Here is a 20,305-nt window from a genome sequence, read left to right on the forward strand (position 1 = left end):
TTTTTTTTTTTTACAATAGCCTGTATGCACCACTCGGGGGGGGGGCTCCTGAGTGGTGCAGCGGTCTAAGACACAACATCTCAATGCAAGAGGTGTCACTGCAGTCCCTGGTTTGAATCCAGGCTACATCACATTCGGCCGTGATTGGGAGTCCCATAGGGCAGCACACAATTGATCCCAGCATCATCCGGGATTGGCTGGGGTAGGCTGTCATTGTAAATAAGAATTTGTTCTTAACTGACTTGCCTAGTAAAATATTAAAATGAAAACGTCTCCTGTGCTGCAGCAGGCACTCATTTGTTGTCATGCTCTGTTTTGAAAGGCTGGTCATGTCTCACATGAACACCATCATCCCGGAAGCCCTAGACCCACTCCAATTCGCATACCGCCCGAACAGATCCACAGATGACACAATTTCAATTGCACTCCACACTGCCCTACCTGGACAAAAGGAACACCTATATGAGAATTCTGTTCATTGACTACAGCTCAGCGATTAACACCATAGTGCCCTCCAAGCTCATCACTAAGCTAACGACCCTGGGACTGAACACCTCCCTCCGCAACTTGATCCTGGACTTCCTGACGCGTAGCCCCCCAGGCGGTGAGAGTAGGCAACAACACATCTGCTACGCTGACCATCAACATAGATGCCCCTCAGCAGGGGTGTGTGCTTAGTATCCTCCTATAGTCCCTGTTCACCCACGACTGCGTGGGTTTGCACGACTCCAACACCATCATCAAGTTTGCTGATGACACTACGGTTGTAGGACTGATCAATGACGATGATGAAGTAGCCTATAGGGAGGAGGTCAGTGACCTGGCAGGACAACAACCTCTCCCTCAACGTCAGCAAGACAAAGGAGCTGATTGTGGACTACAGGAAACAGAGGGACGAGGCTGTATTGGAGCAGGTCGAGAGCTTCAAGTTCCTTAGTGTCCACATCACTAAGGAACTAACATGGTTCACACACACCCACACAGTTATAAAGAGGGCCCCTCAGGAGGCTGAAAAGATTTGGCATGGGCCCTCAGATCCTCAAAAAGTTATATAGCTGCACTATTGAGAGCAGCTTAACTGGCTGCATCACCTCTTGGTACGGCAACTGCAAGGCACCCGACCACATGGCGCTGGGGCCATGCTCCCTGCCATCCACGACTTCTATACCAGGCGGTGTCAGAGACACACTCATACACACATGCACTTACAAGCTGCTGCTATTGCTCCACATACGCTGCTGCTACAGCTCAGTCTATTATCTATCCTTTGTCTGGTCACTTTACCCCTACCTATATGTACATAGCTACCTCAATTACCTCGTACCCCTGCAGACTTGTCACCTGAAATGCAGCACAGGTTGTAATCTTTATGCACCCACACAACTCACATAGCACAGGTGTTCAGTGGTTTAGCAGCAGACTGCTGTGAACATGTTCATGTGCCTGCCTGCTTGCCTGTGCATGCATGCATGAGTGTGTGCAGTGGTGTAAAATATTTAAGTACTACTTCTATGTTTTTGACATCGTTTACTTTTACTTCACTACATTCCTATAGAAAATAATGTACTTTTTACTCCATACATTTTTCCTGACACCCAAAAGTACTTTTTGAATGTTTAGCAGGACAGGAAAATGTTCAATTCACGCACATATCAAGAGAACACGTGGTCATCCTTACTGCCTCTGATCTGGCGGACTCACTAAACACAAATGCATTGTTTGTAAATTATGTTGGAGCGTGCCCCTGGCTATCCATAAATGTTAAAAAAACAAGAAAATGGTGCCGTCTGCTTTGCTTAATATAAGGAATTTGAAATGATTTATACTTTTACTTTTGATACTTAAGTATAATTCAGCAATTACATTTACTTTTGATACTTAAGTATATTTAAAAATAAATACTTTTAGATGTTAACTGAAGTGATATTTTACTGGGTGACTCACTTTTACTTGAGTCATTTTCTATTAAGGCATCTTTACTTTTACTCAAGTTTGACAGTTGGGTACTTTTTTCACCACTATGTGTGTGTGTGTGTGTGTGGCGGCTTTACTGTAAGACTGTGGTGGTCTGTCTGTCTGTCTGTCTGTCTGTCTGTCTCACTGTCTCATTCAGAAAGTCACTTTATGTGGCTTAGGTGACAGTACACCTCCCCCACAAGCCCTGGGCTCAGTTTGATAACTACAGTATACATTATTTGAAAAGAAATAAGCAAAATACAGTAAAACACACAGACATATACAGTGCATTCGGAAAGTATTCAGACCCCTTGACTTTTTCCACATTTTGTTACGTTATAGCATTATCTTAAAATTGATTCAATAGTTTTTTCCCCTTATCAATCGACACATAATACCCCATAATGACAAAGCAAGAACAGGTTTTACATTTTTTGGGGGCAAATTGATAAAACATTTAAAACGGAAAAATCTTTTTAGAAAATGACTCAAGTAAAAGTCAAACTTTTGGCAAACTCCAAGCTGGCTGTCATGTGCCTTTTACTGAGGAGGGGCTACCGTCTGGTAACTACCATAAAAGCCTGATTGTTTGAGTGCTGCAGAGATGGTTGTCTTTCTGGAAGGTTCTCCCATCTCCACAGAGGAACTAGAGCTCTTTCAGAGTGACCATCGGGTTCTTGGTCACCTCTAACCAAGGTCCATCTCCCCCGATTGCTCAGTTTGGCCAGGCGGCCAGCTCAAGGAAGAGTCTTGGTGGTTCAAACTTCTTCCATTTAAGAGTGATGGCGGCCACAGTGTCCTGAGGGACCTTCAATGCTGCAGAAATGTTTTGGTACCCTTCCCCAGATCTGTGCCTCGACACAATCCTTTCTCTGAGCTCTACAGACAATTCATTTGACCTCATGGCTTGGTTTTTGCTCTGACATGCACTGTCAACTGTGGGACCTTATATACTGTAGACAGGTGTGTGCCTTTCCAAATCATGTCCAATCAATTGAATTTACCATAGGTGGACTCCAATCAAGTTGTAGAAACATCTCACGGATGATAATTGCAAACAGGATGCACCTGAACTCAATTTCGAGTCTCATAGCAAAGGGTTTGAATGCTTATGTAAATACGTTTTTTATTTGTTATAAATATGCACAAATTTCTCAATCTGTTTTCGCTTTGTCATTATGGGGTAATGAGTGTAGACTGATGAGGAAAAACATTTATTTTATACATTTTAGAATAAGGCTGTTATGTACAGTAACAAAATGTGGAAAAAGTCAAGGGGTCTGAATACTTTCCGAATGCACTGTACCTTACCTTCCTACCAAAATAGATCAGACCGGAAATAAATAAATAAAGGTTTTAATGAGTTCATTGCCATTCTGATCACAGTGTTTGGCTTGCATTTTCATTTATATTTTTACTATATTTTATTGTTTGGGGCTTTTGTTGTTACGTACGTTGATTGAAGGATCGGACCAAGGTGCAGCGTGGTAAGTGTACATCATTCTTTATTAGATGAACACCAAAACAAAACCAAAATAAATACAAAACGAAAACGTAACGTTCAGTAGGGCATACAGCACAGTACCAAAAACAAGATCCCACAAACTAAAGGTGGAAAAAGGCTGCCTAAGTATGATCCCCAATCAGAGAACCATACCCGGCCAACAAAGAAATAGAAAAAAATAGATTTCCCACCCTGACCTAACCAAATAGAGACTAAAAGGGATCTCTAAGGTCAGGGTGTGGCATTTGTTTTGACAGGTAAGTCTTGTGACTTGCAAGCACACCCACGTCCACTCCCCTCACGACGACCATTGACCTACAATGGCCATGCAGAAATTCACCATTGGAAAAGTTATGTCAAAAATAGTGACATTTAATCATTGTAGATATGTCACTAATGCTGACATATTAGGTGTCACTGAAGCTGACATATTTGTCACTGTTGGTAACATATTAATTATGTTACTATCATAATTTATTACTATTTCACCAGTAAATAAGATAAACTTGAAAAATTACACTACGGTTAGGGACAGGTAAAAGGAGGTAGATGAAAAACATTGAGAGGGAAACTCTCCAACCCGAACTTCTAACAGGAAGTTTGTGGGTAGACAGGATGTGCTGCACTGTTGTTGAAAAGAGTAAGCTATCTTTTTGATTAGAGCAGGCAAAAATAGTTAATCTACAGAAGTCGGTTTGTCCCTCAATAGACCTACCTGTGGCTTGAACTCACACAAGATTAGAACGATAGCAGGTTGATGGTGCAGGAGAGGGTTCTCTAGATTGATGAGTAACCTGTCAAAAACTATCTTAGCTAAGGTGTTGCTATTTGATACTGATGGTAATAAATGTATGTTTTGGCTACAAATACAAAATGTACGGGGCCATGAATAAGAGACATAGATGTTGCTCTGTTATGGGTAAGTGTTTCTGAGAAGTAAATTCTGTCATCAACAGTCTTTTTGTTCCAATGTGTTTCCAGTGAGATGACCCGAACCTCAAGATGTGTAGCATGCAGTTGACACTCAAACAGCTGTGACGTCACATGTGTGTGTTCCTCTTATGCCCTCTCAGCTTCCCCTAATACCTGTGGTTACTTGAAGAGAAGGTAAGACAAATTACCATTACTATTACCACAGGACATCTGGACAGGACACCACAGAAACAATCCAGTAGACATTACAGGAAGATGTGGTAGTGGAGAGCACCACATATACCCATCACACCACCCACTGATAGATGAGAAACAGGGTAACGAAAACCTTTTTATATATAATGGGTTAGTCATTTCTTGCAAATAGCTGAAAAAGCCGTTGACAGAAACTCTGAACAGAAAATGAAACGCACCCAATTTTGTATGACTACTAAGAGCATGGAAACAAACAAACACAAAATCAAACAGACAAACCGCACAACGGTAGATGTAGGCTTACATCTGCACCGGAAACAAAGTGGTTGAGTCAATATTGTTTCCATGTTATTCCACCTTTGTTATTATTGCAATGTAATCATGTTGCATCAAGATAGCTTTTTTTATTTAGCAGAAATTAATTGACATACAATATGTATGCAGTTTTCATCTTAATTGACCGTAGGTTTAAACCAAACATAGACAAAAACAACATGGTTTCAAGTTGTGGTTGATTGCAAATTGAATTTGCGTTAGTCAATCAATGAGACATTAATAATATTTTTTTTACTCTGTCACAACATACTGTAAAGACCAATGTGCAATGAAAGTGCAGGCTATCCTTCAACAATAAAAAAGGTCTGACAAGATGTTTCCTAAAGCAATGAGCTGTTTGCCATGCAAATGTTCCAGCATGATTTCCCCACACCTGGTTTTCTATCAGTAAATTGACTGGTAAGCATGCTCTGGTCTCTAACAGGTGTCTTCCCCTGCTTATGTTTACAGCTTAGTGACAGGCCCCTGACTGACAGCCAAGGATTAGCCCCTTTTTTTTTTTAAATTTTCGCCCAAAATTACATACCCAAATCTAACTGCCTGTAGCAAGGATATGCATATTCTTCGTACCATTTGAAAGGAAACACTTTGAAGTTTATGGATATGTGAAAGCAATGTAGTATAATATAATACAATAGATCTGGTAAAAGATAATACAAAGAAAGATCCAACCGTTCTTTTGTATTGTTTTTCTACCATCATCTTTGAAATGCAAGAGAAAGGACATAATGTATTATTTCAGGCCAGGTGCAATTTAGATTTTGGCCAATAGATGGCATCAGTGTATGTGCAAAGTTTTAGACTGATCCAATGAACCATTGCATTTCTGTTCAAAGTTTTGTACCAAGACTGCCCAAATGTGCCTAACTTGTTAATGAATAACTTTTCATGTTCAAAATTGTGCACTCTTCAAACAATAGCATGGTATTCTTTCACTGTAATAGCTACTGAAAATTGGACAGTGCATTTTGATTAACAAGAATTTAAGCTTTCTACCAATGTCAGATATGTGTATGTCCTGGGAAATGTTCTTGTTACTTACATCCTCATACTAATCGCATTAGCCTACGTTAGCTCAACAGTCCCGTGGAAGGGGACACCGATCCCAAAGTTAACCTCTCTAGGGTATGTGGGACGAAATCGTCCCACCTACTCAACAGCCAGTGGAATCCCGTGGCGCGATATTCAAATACCTTAGAAATGCTATTACTTCCATTTCTCAAACATATGACTATTTTACACCATTTTAAAGACAAGACTCTCGTTAATCTAACCACACTGTCCGATTTCAAAAAGGCTTTACAACGAAAGCAAAACATTAGATTATGTCAGCAGAGTACCCAGACAGAAATAATCAGACACCCATTTTTCAAGCTAGCATATAATGTCACATAAACCCAAACCACAGCTAAATGCAGCACTAACCTTTGATGATCTTCATCAGATGACACTCCTAGGACATTATGTTATACAATACATGCATGTTTTGTTCAATCAAGTTCATATTTATATCAAAAAACAGCTTTTTACATTAGCATGTGATGTTCAGAACTAGCATACCCACCGCAAACTTCCGGTGAATTTACTAAATTACTCACAATAAACGTTCACAAAAAACATAACAATTATTTTAAGAATTATAGATACAGAACTCCTTTATGCAATCGCTATGTCCGATTTTAAAATAGCTTTTCGGCAAAAGCACATTTTGCAATATTCTGAGTAGATAGCTCGCCATCACGGGCTAGCTATTTTGACACCCACCAAGTTTGGGGCTCACCAAACTCAGATTTACTATAAGAAAAATTGGATTACTGTCACATCCTGACCAGCAGAGGGAGCAATTGGATTAGTTTTGGTCAGGATGTGGCAGGGTTTTTGTGTGTGTGAATGGTTGTGTTGGTGATTAGGACTCCCAATTGAAGGCAGGTGTGTTGAGTTGCCTTTGATTGGGAGTCCTATATAGGAGTGTGTTTTTCTTTGGGGTTGTGGGTAATTGTTTCTGTTCAGTGTGTTATGCTGTCAGTACTGTTGAGCTGTCGGTATTTTCTTGTTTTGTAGTGTTCCAGTGATCTTTTTTTTTTATTAAATGATGCTGAACACTAACTCTTGCTGCATTTTGGTCCACTTCTTCTCTCCATGACGACAGTTGTGACAATTACCTTTGCTGTTCTTCGTCAGAATGCACTCCCAGGACTTCTACTTCAATAACAAATGTTGGTTTGGTTCAAAATAATCCATAGTTATGTTCAAATATCCTTTGTTTTGTTCGTGCGTTCAAGACACTATCCGAAGGGTAACGAAGAGTGACGCGCCGGCGCGTATCGTGACAAAAAAATTCTAAATATTCCATTACCGTACTTCGAAGCATGTCAAACGCTGTTTAAAATCATTTTTTCTCATAAAAAAGCGATAATATTCCGACCGGGAAACCCTGTTTTCGTTCAAAGACAAAAAATCTAAAATAGACTCTTCTCGTGCACGTGCGCGCCAGTCTCATTGTTCTCTGATCGACCACTTACCAAATGCGCTACTGTTTTTCAGCCATGGCCTGCAAAGTCATCATTCAACGTTCTGCCGCCTTCTGAGAGCCTATGGGAGCCGTAGGAAGTGTCACGTTACAGCAGAGATCCTCAGTTTTCAATAAAGAGAGTGTAGAGGGCCAAGAAATGGTCAGAGAGGGCACTTCCTGTAAGGAATCTTCTCAGGTTTTTGCCTGCCATATGAGTTCTGTTATACTCACAGACACCATTCAAACAGTTTTAGCAACTTTAGGGTGTTTTCTATCCAAATCAATTATATGCATATTCTAGTTTCTGGGCAGTAGTAATAACCAGATTAAATCGGGTACGTTTTTTATCCGGCCGTGCAAATACTGCCCCCTACCCTAGAGAGGTTAAGCAGAGGACAGAGTGACAGGCGTCCATCACCAGCCAGTGGCTTCAAGACATCCTACACACACACACACACACACACACACACACACACACACACACACACACACACACACACACACACACACACACACACACACACACACACACACACACACACACACACACACACAGAGATGAGCAGCCACACACACACTTCCTGTGGCTGAGATGGGATGAAAAAATTTATTGAAAGATAGAGACAGAGCGAGAGAGAAAGACAGAGAGAGGAAGAGAGAAAGAGAAACAGAGAAAAGAAAGACTGTATACAGTATGAGAGTGAGATAAAGAGAAACATCTGGTGCATGGCCTCCTGTATGATATCTGTCTCCTAATTTTCAGTAAATCTCTGCTGTCTTTCTCCTCAGAATGAAGTTTTTGGTAGTTGTGGCTGCTGCTCTGGCAGTGGCGAGCGCTGCTAGCCTTTCACTGGAGGACCTGGAGTTCCATGCCTGGAAACTGATGTTTGGTAAGAGATGCATCTTTAGCCTATTTCATTTCAGCCTCTTATCATTGACAATAATGGAGTGTGTGACTCTCTCCTCTGTTCTTCATGTTTATTATCTGTCAATCTGAACCTCTTCTTTCTCACTGTCGTGTTAAAGATGATATAGAGCAGGGGTCGCCAACCTTTACTTTCATAAGAGCTACTTCATACAAATAAAACATTTATGGAGCTACTCACAGCCTGCATATTTTGTTATTGTAGGCGTATATTTAATAGAGGCACCCAGCGCTTAATTTATATTATTATTATTATTATTATTATTATAGAAAGAGCAGAAATAAGAGCTCTCATCAGTTTAATGAAATTAGTTTTGTTGTTTATTAAACATGCCAATATTGATGTTCCCGAAAAGATTTCAGTTGGTTTTCCATTTTGTGGCTTAAAAGTGGGCTACTGTCTGTCTATTCTTCAAAGTGCAGTTGCATCCTCGCCTGCTGTCTATAGGCCAGCATTCAGGTAAACGTGTCCCAATTCAACCGCAAATAATGTCGCAAAGCCTATCTAACGTATCTAGACCTAAGCATAACAGTAACCTATCTATACGGGGAAGAAAATCAAACAAATGGGCATATTAGATAATTTAAAGTAAATGATGCAGTGCAACACTGGAGCGATAGAGAGAGAGAGAGTCGCAGGCTTATGTCTATCAGAGCAGAGGTAGGGAGATGGCTAGGAGCACAGTTCTCTCTCTTTGTCACCACAGCAAAGGCCACTTGTTGGTTTCAAAACATAGCCTACAAAGTTGCACAAACATAAGAACAGTCACGGCCCACACAAATCAATTCTGAAAATATCGTCAAGAGAATTAACAAGGAGTCAATCAGTATACTTATAACAACTTAAGCATTACAGAACTTCTATTCTATCAAATAAACCATATAAGGGCAAATTAACCATTCCATTTGAGGGGCTAAATTCGAAACTCCTCGATTGGTGAGCAAAAGAAACTAACAACGCCACCTGCTGGAGAAGGCAGATTTTTAGCCGAGTTGGGCCTCTCGCTTCGCCTCTTCCTCTCTGGCTATATGGACACTGTCGTAGAAATTCAGTACTGAGAGAGACTTGGTCATTTCTTCAAACAATCATCTTTATTTAATATTGATAAATTATTGCAATAAGGAGGCTGGTCGATCCCCCACCTTTGAGTGTTGGACCGAGTAACTTAACCTTTACACAAATGCAGAGTACTACAGTGCTTTGCAAAAGTATTCATCCCCCTTGGCATTTTTCCTATTTTGTTGCATTACAACCTGTAATTTAAATTGATTTTTATTTCATATAATGGACATACACAAAATAGTCGAAATTGGTGAAATGAAATAAATTACCAAGGAGCTCTCCAAAAAGGTCGGGGACAAAGTGGTGGAGAAGTACAGATCAGGGTTATAAAAAAAATATCTGAAACTTTGAACATCCCACGGAGCACCATTAAATCCATCATTAAAAAAAAATGAAAATATGGCACCACAACAAAAGAGTCAAGAGAGGGCCGCCCACCAAAACTCATGGACCAGGCAAGGAGGGCATTAATCAGAGAGGCAACAAAGAGACCAAAGATAACCCTCCACAGCGGAGATTGGAGTATCTGTCAATAGGACCACTTTTGCGAAAGTACTCACCCCCCTTGGTATTTTTCCTATATTGTTGCCTTACAACCTGGAATTAAAATCGATTTTTGGGGGTTGTATAATTTCATTTACACAACATGTCTACCACTTTGAGGATGCAAAATAGTTTTTATTGTGAAACAAACAAGAAATATGACAAAAAAATGAACTTGAGCGTGTATAACTATTCACCCCCCCAAAGTCAAAACATTGTAGATCCACCTTTTGCAGCAATTACAGCTGCAAGTCTCTTGGGGTATGTCTCTATAAGCTAGCCACTGGGATTTTTGCCCATTCTTCAATGCAAAACTGCTCCTGCTCCTTCAAGTTGGATAGGTTCCGCTGGTGTTCAGCAATCTTTAAGTCATACCACAGATTCTGTTGGATTGAGGTCTGGGCTTTGACTAGGCCATTCCAGGACATTTAAATGTTTCCTCTTAAACCACTTGAGTGTTGCTTTAGCAGTATGCTTAGGGTCATTGTCCTGCTGGAAGGTGAACCTCAGTCCCAGTCTCAAATCTCTGGAAGACTGAAACAGGTTTCCCTCAAGAATTTCCCTGTATTTAGCGCCATCCATCATTCCTTCAATTTTGACCGGTTTCCCAGTCCCTGCTGATGAAAAACATCCCCACAGCATGATGCTGCCACCACCATGCTTCACTATGGGGATGGTGTGAGATGTTGGGTTTGCACCAGACATAGTGTTTTCCTTGATGGCCAAAAAGCTCAATATTAGTCTTATCTGACCAGAGTACCTTCTTCCATATATTTGGGGAGTCTCCCACATGCCTTTTGACAAACACCAAACGTGTTTGCTTATTTTCTTCTTTAAGCAATGGAGTGTACGGCTTAAAGTGGTCCTATGGACAGATACTCCAATCTCCGCTGTGCAGCTCCTTCAGGGTTAACTTTGGTCTCTTTGTTGCCTCTCTGATTAATGCCCTTCTTGCCTTGTCTATGAGTTTTGGTGGGCGACATCTCATGGCAGGTTTGTTGTGGTGCCATATTCTTTCAATTTTTTATTAATGGATTTAATGGTGCTCCGTGGGATGTTCAAAGTTTCGGATATTTTTTTATAACCCAACCCTGATCTGTACTTCTCCACAACTTTGTCCCTGACCTGTTTGGAGACCTGTTAGGTTTTCATGGTGCCGCTTGCTTGATGGTGCCCCATGCTTAGTGGTGTTGCAGACTCTGGGGCCTTTCAGAACAGGTGTATATGTACTGAGATCATGTGACAGATCATGTGACACTTAGATTGCACACAGGTGGACTTTATTTAACTAATTATGTGACTTCTGAAGGTAATTGGTTGCACCAGATCTTATTTAGGGGCTTCATAGCAAAGGGGGTGAATACATATGTACGCACCACTTTTCTGTTATAAATTTGTTTTCTGAAACAAGTTCTTTTTTCATTTCACTTCACCAATTTGGACTATTTTGTGTATGTCCATTATATGAAATCCAAATAAATGTCCATTTAAATTACAGGTTGTAATGCAACAAAATAGGAAAAATGCCAAGGGGGATGAATACTTTTGCCAGGCACTGTATGTCTTGTCCATTTGCCAACCAGTATACCAGCAATATGAGAGAAGTTTTGGAACAGAACTCTCTCCATATGTATTTCTTAGGCACTCCTGAGAGAAAAGGCAGTTGATGACTTCAACTGGATGCTGTACACCGGTTGCTGGTTCGGACTCAGGTCTCTCGAGAGAAGTGGTGCAGGACAGGGCCGTAGTGAACGCCATTTCTTCAGCCGGTTAGAGAGGGTTTGAGGTTGACACCATTTGGTCGAATTCCCTTCCATGCATCTAGATACCATCTCCACCATAACTTCGAGAAAGGACAGATCAGAACAACAATTCAGTTCAGTGCATCTCTGATTCAGGAAATCCAGACAAGCATTCAAGAAATCCAAACAAATGTTCTACTGTATGACAAATTATTACTACTACCAATATTCTAAATGCAAATCTCTAAAGCACATGTCAAAGAAAAAAAATAACATGGCACTCTGTTTAAACACATTTTCAAATTATCTTATATGTATTATCACACAGTCAACCTCATCGCAGAGTCATAGGATCAGGAAATTATCCCGATCATCCAGCAGACCCAGTCTGGTGAGATTTATCAAAACAAAACAGAACAAACAATGCAACAACACACTCCTTAATACATCAATCCAAAAACCCCCCAAAAAAACAGGTGATTCCCCAATTTTGACATAATTCACATAGTGACTAATGTGTAACAACACCACCACTGGTTAAAAATTGTATACATTTTTAAATAACAAATCAAATTAGAATCACTACCCAGAAAAAAAAACTGTATCAATAACTTGATTCAAGAAATAGAAAAATAGACAGGTCTATCTTTCTCGTGGTCCTATTAATTATAAACTTCTCCATAATTAATAGTATTACAAATGACCTTTAAATCATCATCCAACCATCTCTCGGCTTTCCAATGAGGGATATCAAACCATACTAGAAGGTCAGGTCAGAGGTCATTCAAACCCTTCAAATAAATGTTTATTTCTCTATTAGACCAATTATTTTAAAACAGTCAAACATTTCATACATTTCTTATCCCGAGTTACAGTAAGTTTCTTCAGTACATTTATCATAATAATTCACGTGTTCAATTAAAACTGTGTGCGTGTGCCCCTTTAAGATGCCTCGACACTAACCCAAATTCCTAATCAGTAAAGTGCGTGCTGGTGTGTGTGTGTGTGTGGTAAATCATATGGCAAAAACAAACAAAAATGTCCAGGCCTTATTTAATTTGGTAACTCATCTTTACCACCGAATCCGGATACCTTTATACCTATAAAACTGCTGAATTTCACTAACCCCTCTCCCAAGACCATAGCCTCAGGAAACATTTCAAAGAGAAAAAAAATTACCACCCCCAGTCTCCTGGAAGAATAAGTGTCAATTTCTTCAGAATTCACTATACCAATATCATAATAAGTAACCCAAAGGTTTTAACTACAAACAAAACAAGATCGTTTGCTTTAATTTACCCCAATGTTTATGTGCACTTAATTTAGCATGCAACATGTATGCCTCTTTGCTTGACATCATGGGAAAATCAAAAGAAATCAGCCAAGACCTCAGAAGAAAACCTCCACAAGTCTGGTTCATCCTTGGGAGCAATTTCCAAATGCCTTAAGGTACCACGTTCATCTGTACAAACAATAGTACACAAGTATAAACACCATGGGAACACGCAGCCGTCATACCGTTCAGGAAGGAGACGCGTTCTGTCTCCTAGAGAGGAACGCACTTTGGTGCAAAAAGTGCAAATCAATCCCAGAACAACAGCAAAGGACCTTGTGAAGATGCTGGAGGACACAGGTAAAAAAGTATCAATATCCACAGTAAAACGAGTCCTATATCGACATAACCTGAAAGGCTGCTCAGCAAGGAAGAAGCCACTGCTCCAAAACCGCCATAAAAAAGCCAGACTACGGTTTGCAAATGCACATGGGGACAAAGATCGTACTTTTTGGAGAAACATCCTCTGGTCTGATGAAACAAAAATAGAACTGTTTGGCCATAATGACCATAGCTATGTTTGGAGGAAAAAGGGGGAGGCTTGCAAGCCGAAGAACACCATCCCAAATGTGAAGCACGGGGGTGGCAGCATCATGTTGTGGGGGTGATTTGCTGAAGGAGGGACTGGTGCTCTTCACAAAATAGATGGCATCATGAAGATGGAAAATTATGTGGATATATTGAAGCAACATCTCAAGACATCAGTCAGAAAGTTAAAGCTTGGTCGCAAATGGGTCTTCCAAATGGACAATGACCCAAAGCGTACTTCCAAAGATGTGGCATAATGGCTTAAGGACAACAAAGTCAAGGTATTGGAGTGGCCATCACAAAGCTCTGACCTCAATCCTATAGAAAATTTGTGGGCAGAACTGAAAAAGCGTGTGCGAGCAAGGAGGCCTACAAACCTGACTCAGTTACACCAGCTCTGTCAGGAGGAATGGGCCAAAATTGGGAAGCTTGTGGAAGGCTACCCGAAACTAGAGGTCGACCGATTATTGGAGGACCAAAAAAAGCCGATACCGATTCAGCGGCCGATTTATTTAAATGTATTTGTAATAATGACAATTACAACAATTTTGAATGAACACTTATTTTAACTTAATGTAATACATCTATAAAATCAATTTAGCCTCAAATAAATAATGAAACATGTTCAATTTGGTTTAAATAATGCAAAGACAAAGTGTTGGAGAAGAAAGTAAAAGTGCAATATGTGCCATGTAAGAAAGATAACGTTTAAGTTCCTTGCTCAGAACATATGAAAGCTGGTGGTTCCTTTTAACATGAGTCTTCAATATTCCCAGGTAAGAAGTTTTAGGTTGTAGTTATTATAGGAATTATAGGACTATTTCTCTCTATACGATTTGTATTTCATATACCTTTGACTATTGGATGTTCCTATAGGCACTTTAGTATTGCCAGTGTAACAGTATAGCTTCCGTCCCTCTCCTCGCTCCTACCTGGGCTCGAACCAGGAACACATTGACAACAGCCACCCTCAAAGCAGCGTTACCCATGTAGAGGAAGGGGAACAACTACTCCAAGTCTCAGAGCGAGTGACGTTTGAAACGCTATTAGCACCACCCGCTAACTAGCTAGCCATTTCACATCGGTTACACCAGCCTAATCTTGGGAGTTGATAGGCTTGAAGTCATAAACAGCGCAATGCTTGAAGCACAGCGAAGAGCTGCTGGCAAAATGCACGAAAGTGCTGTTTGAATGAATGCTTACGAGTCTGCTGCTGCCTACTACCACTCCTCAGTCAGACTGTTCTATCAAATCATAGACTTAATTATAATAAAAACACACAGAAATACGAGCCTTAGGTCATTAATATGGTCAAATCCGGAAACTATCATCTCGAAAACAAAACATTTTTCCTTTCAGTGAAATACGTATTTTATCTAACGGGAGGCATCCCTAAGACTAAATATTCCTGTTACATTGCACAACCTTCAATGTTATGTCATAATTACGTACATTTCTGGCAAATTAGTTTGCAACGAGCCAGGCGGCCCAAACTGTTGCATATACCCTGACTGCGTGCAATGAACGCAAGAGAAGTGACACAATTTCACCTGGTTAATATTGCCTGCTAACCTGGATTTCTTTTAGCTAAATATGCACGTTTAAAAATATATACTTCTGTGTATTGATTTTAAGAAAGGCATTGATGTTTATGGTTAGGTACAGTCGTGCAACGATTGTGCTTTTTTCGCAAATGCGCATTTGTTAAATCATCCCCCCGTTTGGCGAAGTCGGCTGCATATACCCTGACTCTATTGCAAGAGAAGTGACACATTTTCCCTAGTTAAAAGTAATTCATGTTAGCAGGCAATATTAACTAAATATGCAGGTTTAAAAATATATACTTGTGTATTCATTTTAAGAAAGGCATTGATGTTTATGGTTGGCGCAACGTGTACCTAAGCGATTATATGCGATTATATGCAACGCAGGACAGGCTAGATAAACTAGTAATATCATCAACCATGTGTAGTTAACTAGTGATTATGATTGATTGATTGTTTTTTATAAGATAAGTTTAATGCTAGCTAGCAACTTACCTTAGCTTCTTACTGCATTTGCGTAACCTCGTGGAGTGCAATGTAAAGCAGGTGGTTAGAGCATTGGACTAGTTAACCGTAAGGTTGCAAGATTGAATCCCTGAGCTGACAAGGTAAAAATCTGTCGTTCTGCCCCTGAACAAGGCAGTTAACCCAACGTTCCTAGGCCATCATTGAAAACAAGAATGTGTTCTTAACTGACTTGCCTAGTTAAATAAAGGTGTTACATTTTTTTTTAAATCGGTGTACAAAAATACCGATTTCCGATTGTTATGAATCGTTGCAATCGGCCATTCCGATTTGTCGGTCGACCTCTACCCGAAACTTTTGGCCCAAGTTAAACAATTTAAAGGCAATGCTACCAAATACTAATTGAGTGTATGTAAACTTCTGACCCACTGGGAATGTGATGAAAGAAATAAAAGCTGAAATCATTCTCTCTACTATTATTCTGACATTTCACATTCTTAAAATAAAGTGGTGATCCTAACTGAACTAAGACAGGGAATTTTTTACTCTGATTAAATGTCAGGAATTGTGAAAAACTGAGTTTACATGTATTTGGCTAAGGTGTATGTAAACTTCCGACTTCAACTGTATTGGACTTCCATCAGTCCTGGAAGCAAGAATCCTACTCAAGAAGCATCAGATAATACCCTGTTCCATTAAGTGGAAATCGACACAGTCTAAAATAAACAATCCCAGAGCCCCTTTCCGGTAATCTTATCAGTTTTACCTGTTGTATTAATTTAGTAAAAATATAAAACTGTTGATTAGCAAATGTAGAACCTTCAAAAAGTTGCTGCCGTCTTATCAGCTTAATAGTCAATACTTATTTTAATGTACTTTAATTACTGGACACTGTTCCTGTCACGGCTGTCAAAAGGAGTGGACCAAGGTGCAGCGTGTTTGTAGTTCCACATTTTATATAATCCGTGAAACTTTTGCAATACACAAATAACTGAACATAAAACAACAAACAGTGACGCAGAGAGAAACAAACACTACTCAAAAGATAATCCACAAAACAGGAAGAAAAAACCCCTATTTAAATATGATCTCCAATCAGAGGCAACGAGGACCAGCTGCCTCCAATTGGAGATCAACCCCAACATAGAAATAGAAAAACTAGAACTTAAACATAGAAAACATAGAAAAACCCAAAACACCCCCTGTCACGCCCTGACCTACTCTACTATAGAAAATGACATCTTACTAGGGTCAGGACGTGACAGTACCCCCCCCCCAAAGGTGCAGACTCCAAATGCAACATAATCAATAAAGAAACCACAAAACAAAAGGGAGGGTGATAATTGTCTATGGCAGCTCAAATGCAGTCCACATAACCTTAACCTCCAGCAGAAGAGGCGGCTTCGGGGCATAATTCCCGCTCCACCCGCTGATCCCTCCGCGCTCTAGTACCACCGGACCGTGGATCGTTGTCGGGGGAACCGGACTGTAGATCATTGCTGGAGGTTCTGGGCTGCAGGCCGCCGCTGGAGACTCCTGGCTGCAGGCTGTCGCTGGAGACTCCGGGCTGAGGAACTTCTCAGGAGGTTCCGGACTGTGGGCCGTCTCAGGAGGTTCCGGACTGTGGGCTGTCCCTGCAGGCTCCGTGCCATGGATCATCACTGGAGGCTTCGTGCCATGGATCCTCTCTACAGGCTCCGGGCCATGGATCATCCCTACAGGCTTCTTGCCATGGATTATCCCTACAGGCTCCGGGCCATGGATCATCCCTACAGGCTTCTTGCCATGGATCATCCCTACAGGCTCCGGGCCATGGATCATCCCTACAGGCTCCGGGCCATGGATCATCCCTACAGGCTTCTTTCCATGGATCATCTCTACAGGCTTCGGACCATAGATCATCACTGGAAGCTTCATTCGTGGAGCTGGAATAGGTCTCACTGGACTAGGGAACGTCGCTGGGAGTTCTGGACTAGGGAACATCTCTGGGAGTTCTGGACCAAACATTTTTGGGGCCGTCTCTCGCACTTGCCTCTTGGTTGGTACAGCGCCTCATAATAACGCCGCTCCGCTTTTGCTGCTACAATCTCCTCCCTCGGACGGCAATACTCCCCAGCCTGCCTCCCGGGTCCTTTCCCGTCCAGAATGTCTTCCCAGGTCAATTTCTGTTGCTCCTGGGCATGCTGCTTGGTCCTTTTATGGTGGGTTATTCTGTCACGGCTGTCAAAAGGAGCGGACCAAGGTGCAGCGTGTTTGTAGTTCCACATTTTATATAATCCGTGAAACTTTTGCAATACACAAATAACTGAATATAACAAAACAACAAACCGTGACGCAGAGAGAAACAAACACTACTCAAAAGATAATAACCCACAAAACAGGAAGAAAAAAACCCTACTTAAATATGATCTCCAATCAGAGGCAACGAGGATCAGCTCCCTCCAATTGGAGATCAACCCAAACAACCCCAACATAGAAATAGAAAAACTAGAACTTAAACATAGAAATAGAAAACATAGAAAAAACCCAAACACCCCCTGTCACGCCCTGACCTACTCTACTATAGAAAATTACATCTTACTAGGGTCAGGACGTGACAGTTCCACGTAATGGAAACAGATTATAATTTTAGAATACATTAACTTCCTGCTCAAGTTCACTGGTGTTACCAAAACTACAAAACCAAGCAATAATATTCAGAAACTGTCAAAAAATGTTTCTCATACCTCTACTTCAAATGTCCCACTGCCTGCTCACTTTCAACCTCAGCTAATCGTTTTTACAATCTCAAGGCTCAATCCCTCTACTCATCATTTAACCTTGTACCTTGTATTACTAAAATATCACATCATTAGTGCTATAAAAAAACAATAATAACATATTACCATTCACATACTGTCAACACTCATTAAGTTTCCATCAATACTCCTTATCAATATCTTCGTCACTGTCCGGTTTAGAAAATAAAAGAAACCAAACCATGATAATTCCCTCCTTACTAGAAAAATAAAATGTTACATGTAGTCTAACCTAACAATATTACTCGATTTTTTTATACCAACCTCTGCTTCACACTCATTAAACATCTGTTATTTTAAGATTAACCTGTAATGCTCCAAATGTAGAAAATACATCAGCCAATTCTTAATCAATAGAAACAATTCAAATGTGAAATTCCTACTTTCCAATTGACTTACTTTCCTTTGTTAGCTTCACTAGTCTGCATTTCTTCCCTTAAACTCAGAAAACCCTCTACCATCTCTACTGTACTCTACATCTGTTTTCCTGTCTAACGCCATGTTACCAGGTAAACACATTTTTTTTAATGATAGTCAAAACAAACATACCTTCGGTTCTCAGGGAGGCCACTTTAATTACTCTGTTACCTCCTCCTCCCTTTCCTCAAGTCAATACATCTATTTTAGAATAAAATGAAGTAGTGTCTCACGAGATTAAAACCTCTAGGGTTTTCCTTAGTCGCATTTTTATCGAAACCCCCAAACATGTTGTTATCTCTTGTTTCGCCGGTTGTGATTTACCATATAATTCCTTGTGACCCTACTCTACCACATAGTTTACTAATGTGGCGATGTTTGGCATACGAGTTTCTTCGTCTTTTCACGCCAATAACAAATTCACTAACTTACATATTGTATCAACACAGAACCCTCAAATCTACATGCTTACAGGCGTGACACAAACTGTTAACTCTTCGTAAAAATCATTCGTGCTCTTGCCCATATATACTGCTAATTTTAATGTCACCTAATATCCACTGTCCTTGATTCTCACAAGGATTATTCATCCTCAAAATCCGCTAAACTCTCTGATTCATAATGCATAATACTTGTCTTGCCACAAGGCAGTTAAGCAACCAAGCTAACTGGCTAGAGTTAGCTAGATAATGTTACTTCCAGACACAAACAAGAGAATACATCTTCACTCTCCATTCTACTCACCTAGCAGAGCTGGTTAGGCTTTTTACATGCTTTTTCAAAATGTTGGTGACGAACTGTGCTGCTGGCAATAATTCAAATTACGTTATTTCCCTAACGTTTACTGACAACGGCCATATTCAACCTGGCATTGAGCATCCGTAAATTAATCCGTTATTCTGAGCTCTGGTACATTCAAACCAGTGCTCTGAAATCCAAACAAAATAGCCTGAGCAAATTTGCCAAGTACCCCGTTTAACAATGTCCATACTCAAATTACTTCACAAATAGTACGGTTAGTGCAATGACGCTGATAGAACGCTAACATCAATACGCTGGTGTATTGAGCTAATGATTCTTCTTTTATATAATTGTGCCAAGTACACAATGGTAGAATGCTCGCGCGCTTCTATTAGTGTCTTTATGACTTTGCTTTAGTGATGTTTATTTTGCTCCTCTCTCCTTGCGGTTTTAACATATGCCAATCTTTTTCTGAGACTATCTCCCAGATCCAGTAGACAGTCATAATGCTTTAACATTCTCTCTAACAAATTATCCATAAAGAGACCACTCTTGAACCTATGTACGTCTACGTATGGGTTGTTTAAGTTGCATCTCATTATATTACTTGATCAAATCTCTAGTAATCGATTATACACACATACAATTTCTCATTCCATTTTTTTTCACATCGTCACAAAGTCATTATATAATGAATCACTCCGTTTCCAGCAACTCCTCATCCATACACTCCCAGCGGAACCCAAAAACGTTAGTTTCTTGGAAGCTGC

At 40.3% G+C, this 20,305-nt stretch overlaps 1 protein-coding gene and 1 long non-coding RNA gene across 7 annotated transcripts in view; one reads left to right on the forward strand and one right to left on the reverse strand.

The window, feature by feature from the left end:
- Positions 1-4,124: 4,124 nt before the first annotated feature.
- Positions 4,125-20,305, forward strand: part of LOC106610669 (procathepsin L) — a 44,978-nt gene continuing 28,797 nt past the window's right edge. For 2 of the 6 annotated variants that reach the window (XM_045723357.2, XM_045723358.2), the window contains exons 1-3: positions 4,126-4,379; positions 4,534-4,567; positions 8,226-8,326. In XM_045723357.2, coding sequence (XP_045579313.2) covers positions 4,298-4,379; positions 4,534-4,567; positions 8,226-8,326 — 217 coding nt within the window. In that variant the 5' untranslated portion in view covers positions 4,126-4,297. Of the gene's footprint in view, positions 4,380-4,441; positions 4,711-8,225; positions 8,327-20,305 lie in introns of all 6 variants that reach the window. The other 4 variants (XM_045723362.2, XM_045723359.2, XM_045723361.2 and 1 more) reach the window with 4 other exon arrangements.
- On the reverse strand, positions 9,432-20,098 carry LOC145857991 (uncharacterized). Its single transcript, XR_014378697.1, has 2 exons — positions 19,539-20,098; positions 9,432-11,810 (listed from the first exon to the last, which is right to left on the reverse strand). It is a non-coding gene; the product is annotated as an uncharacterized LOC145857991 (long non-coding RNA).

The sequence above is a fragment of the Salmo salar genome, chromosome 09, assembly GCF_965601325.2.
Source record: "Salmo salar chromosome 09, fSalSal1, whole genome shotgun sequence".
Taxonomy (NCBI): Eukaryota; Metazoa; Chordata; class Actinopteri; order Salmoniformes; family Salmonidae; genus Salmo; species Salmo salar.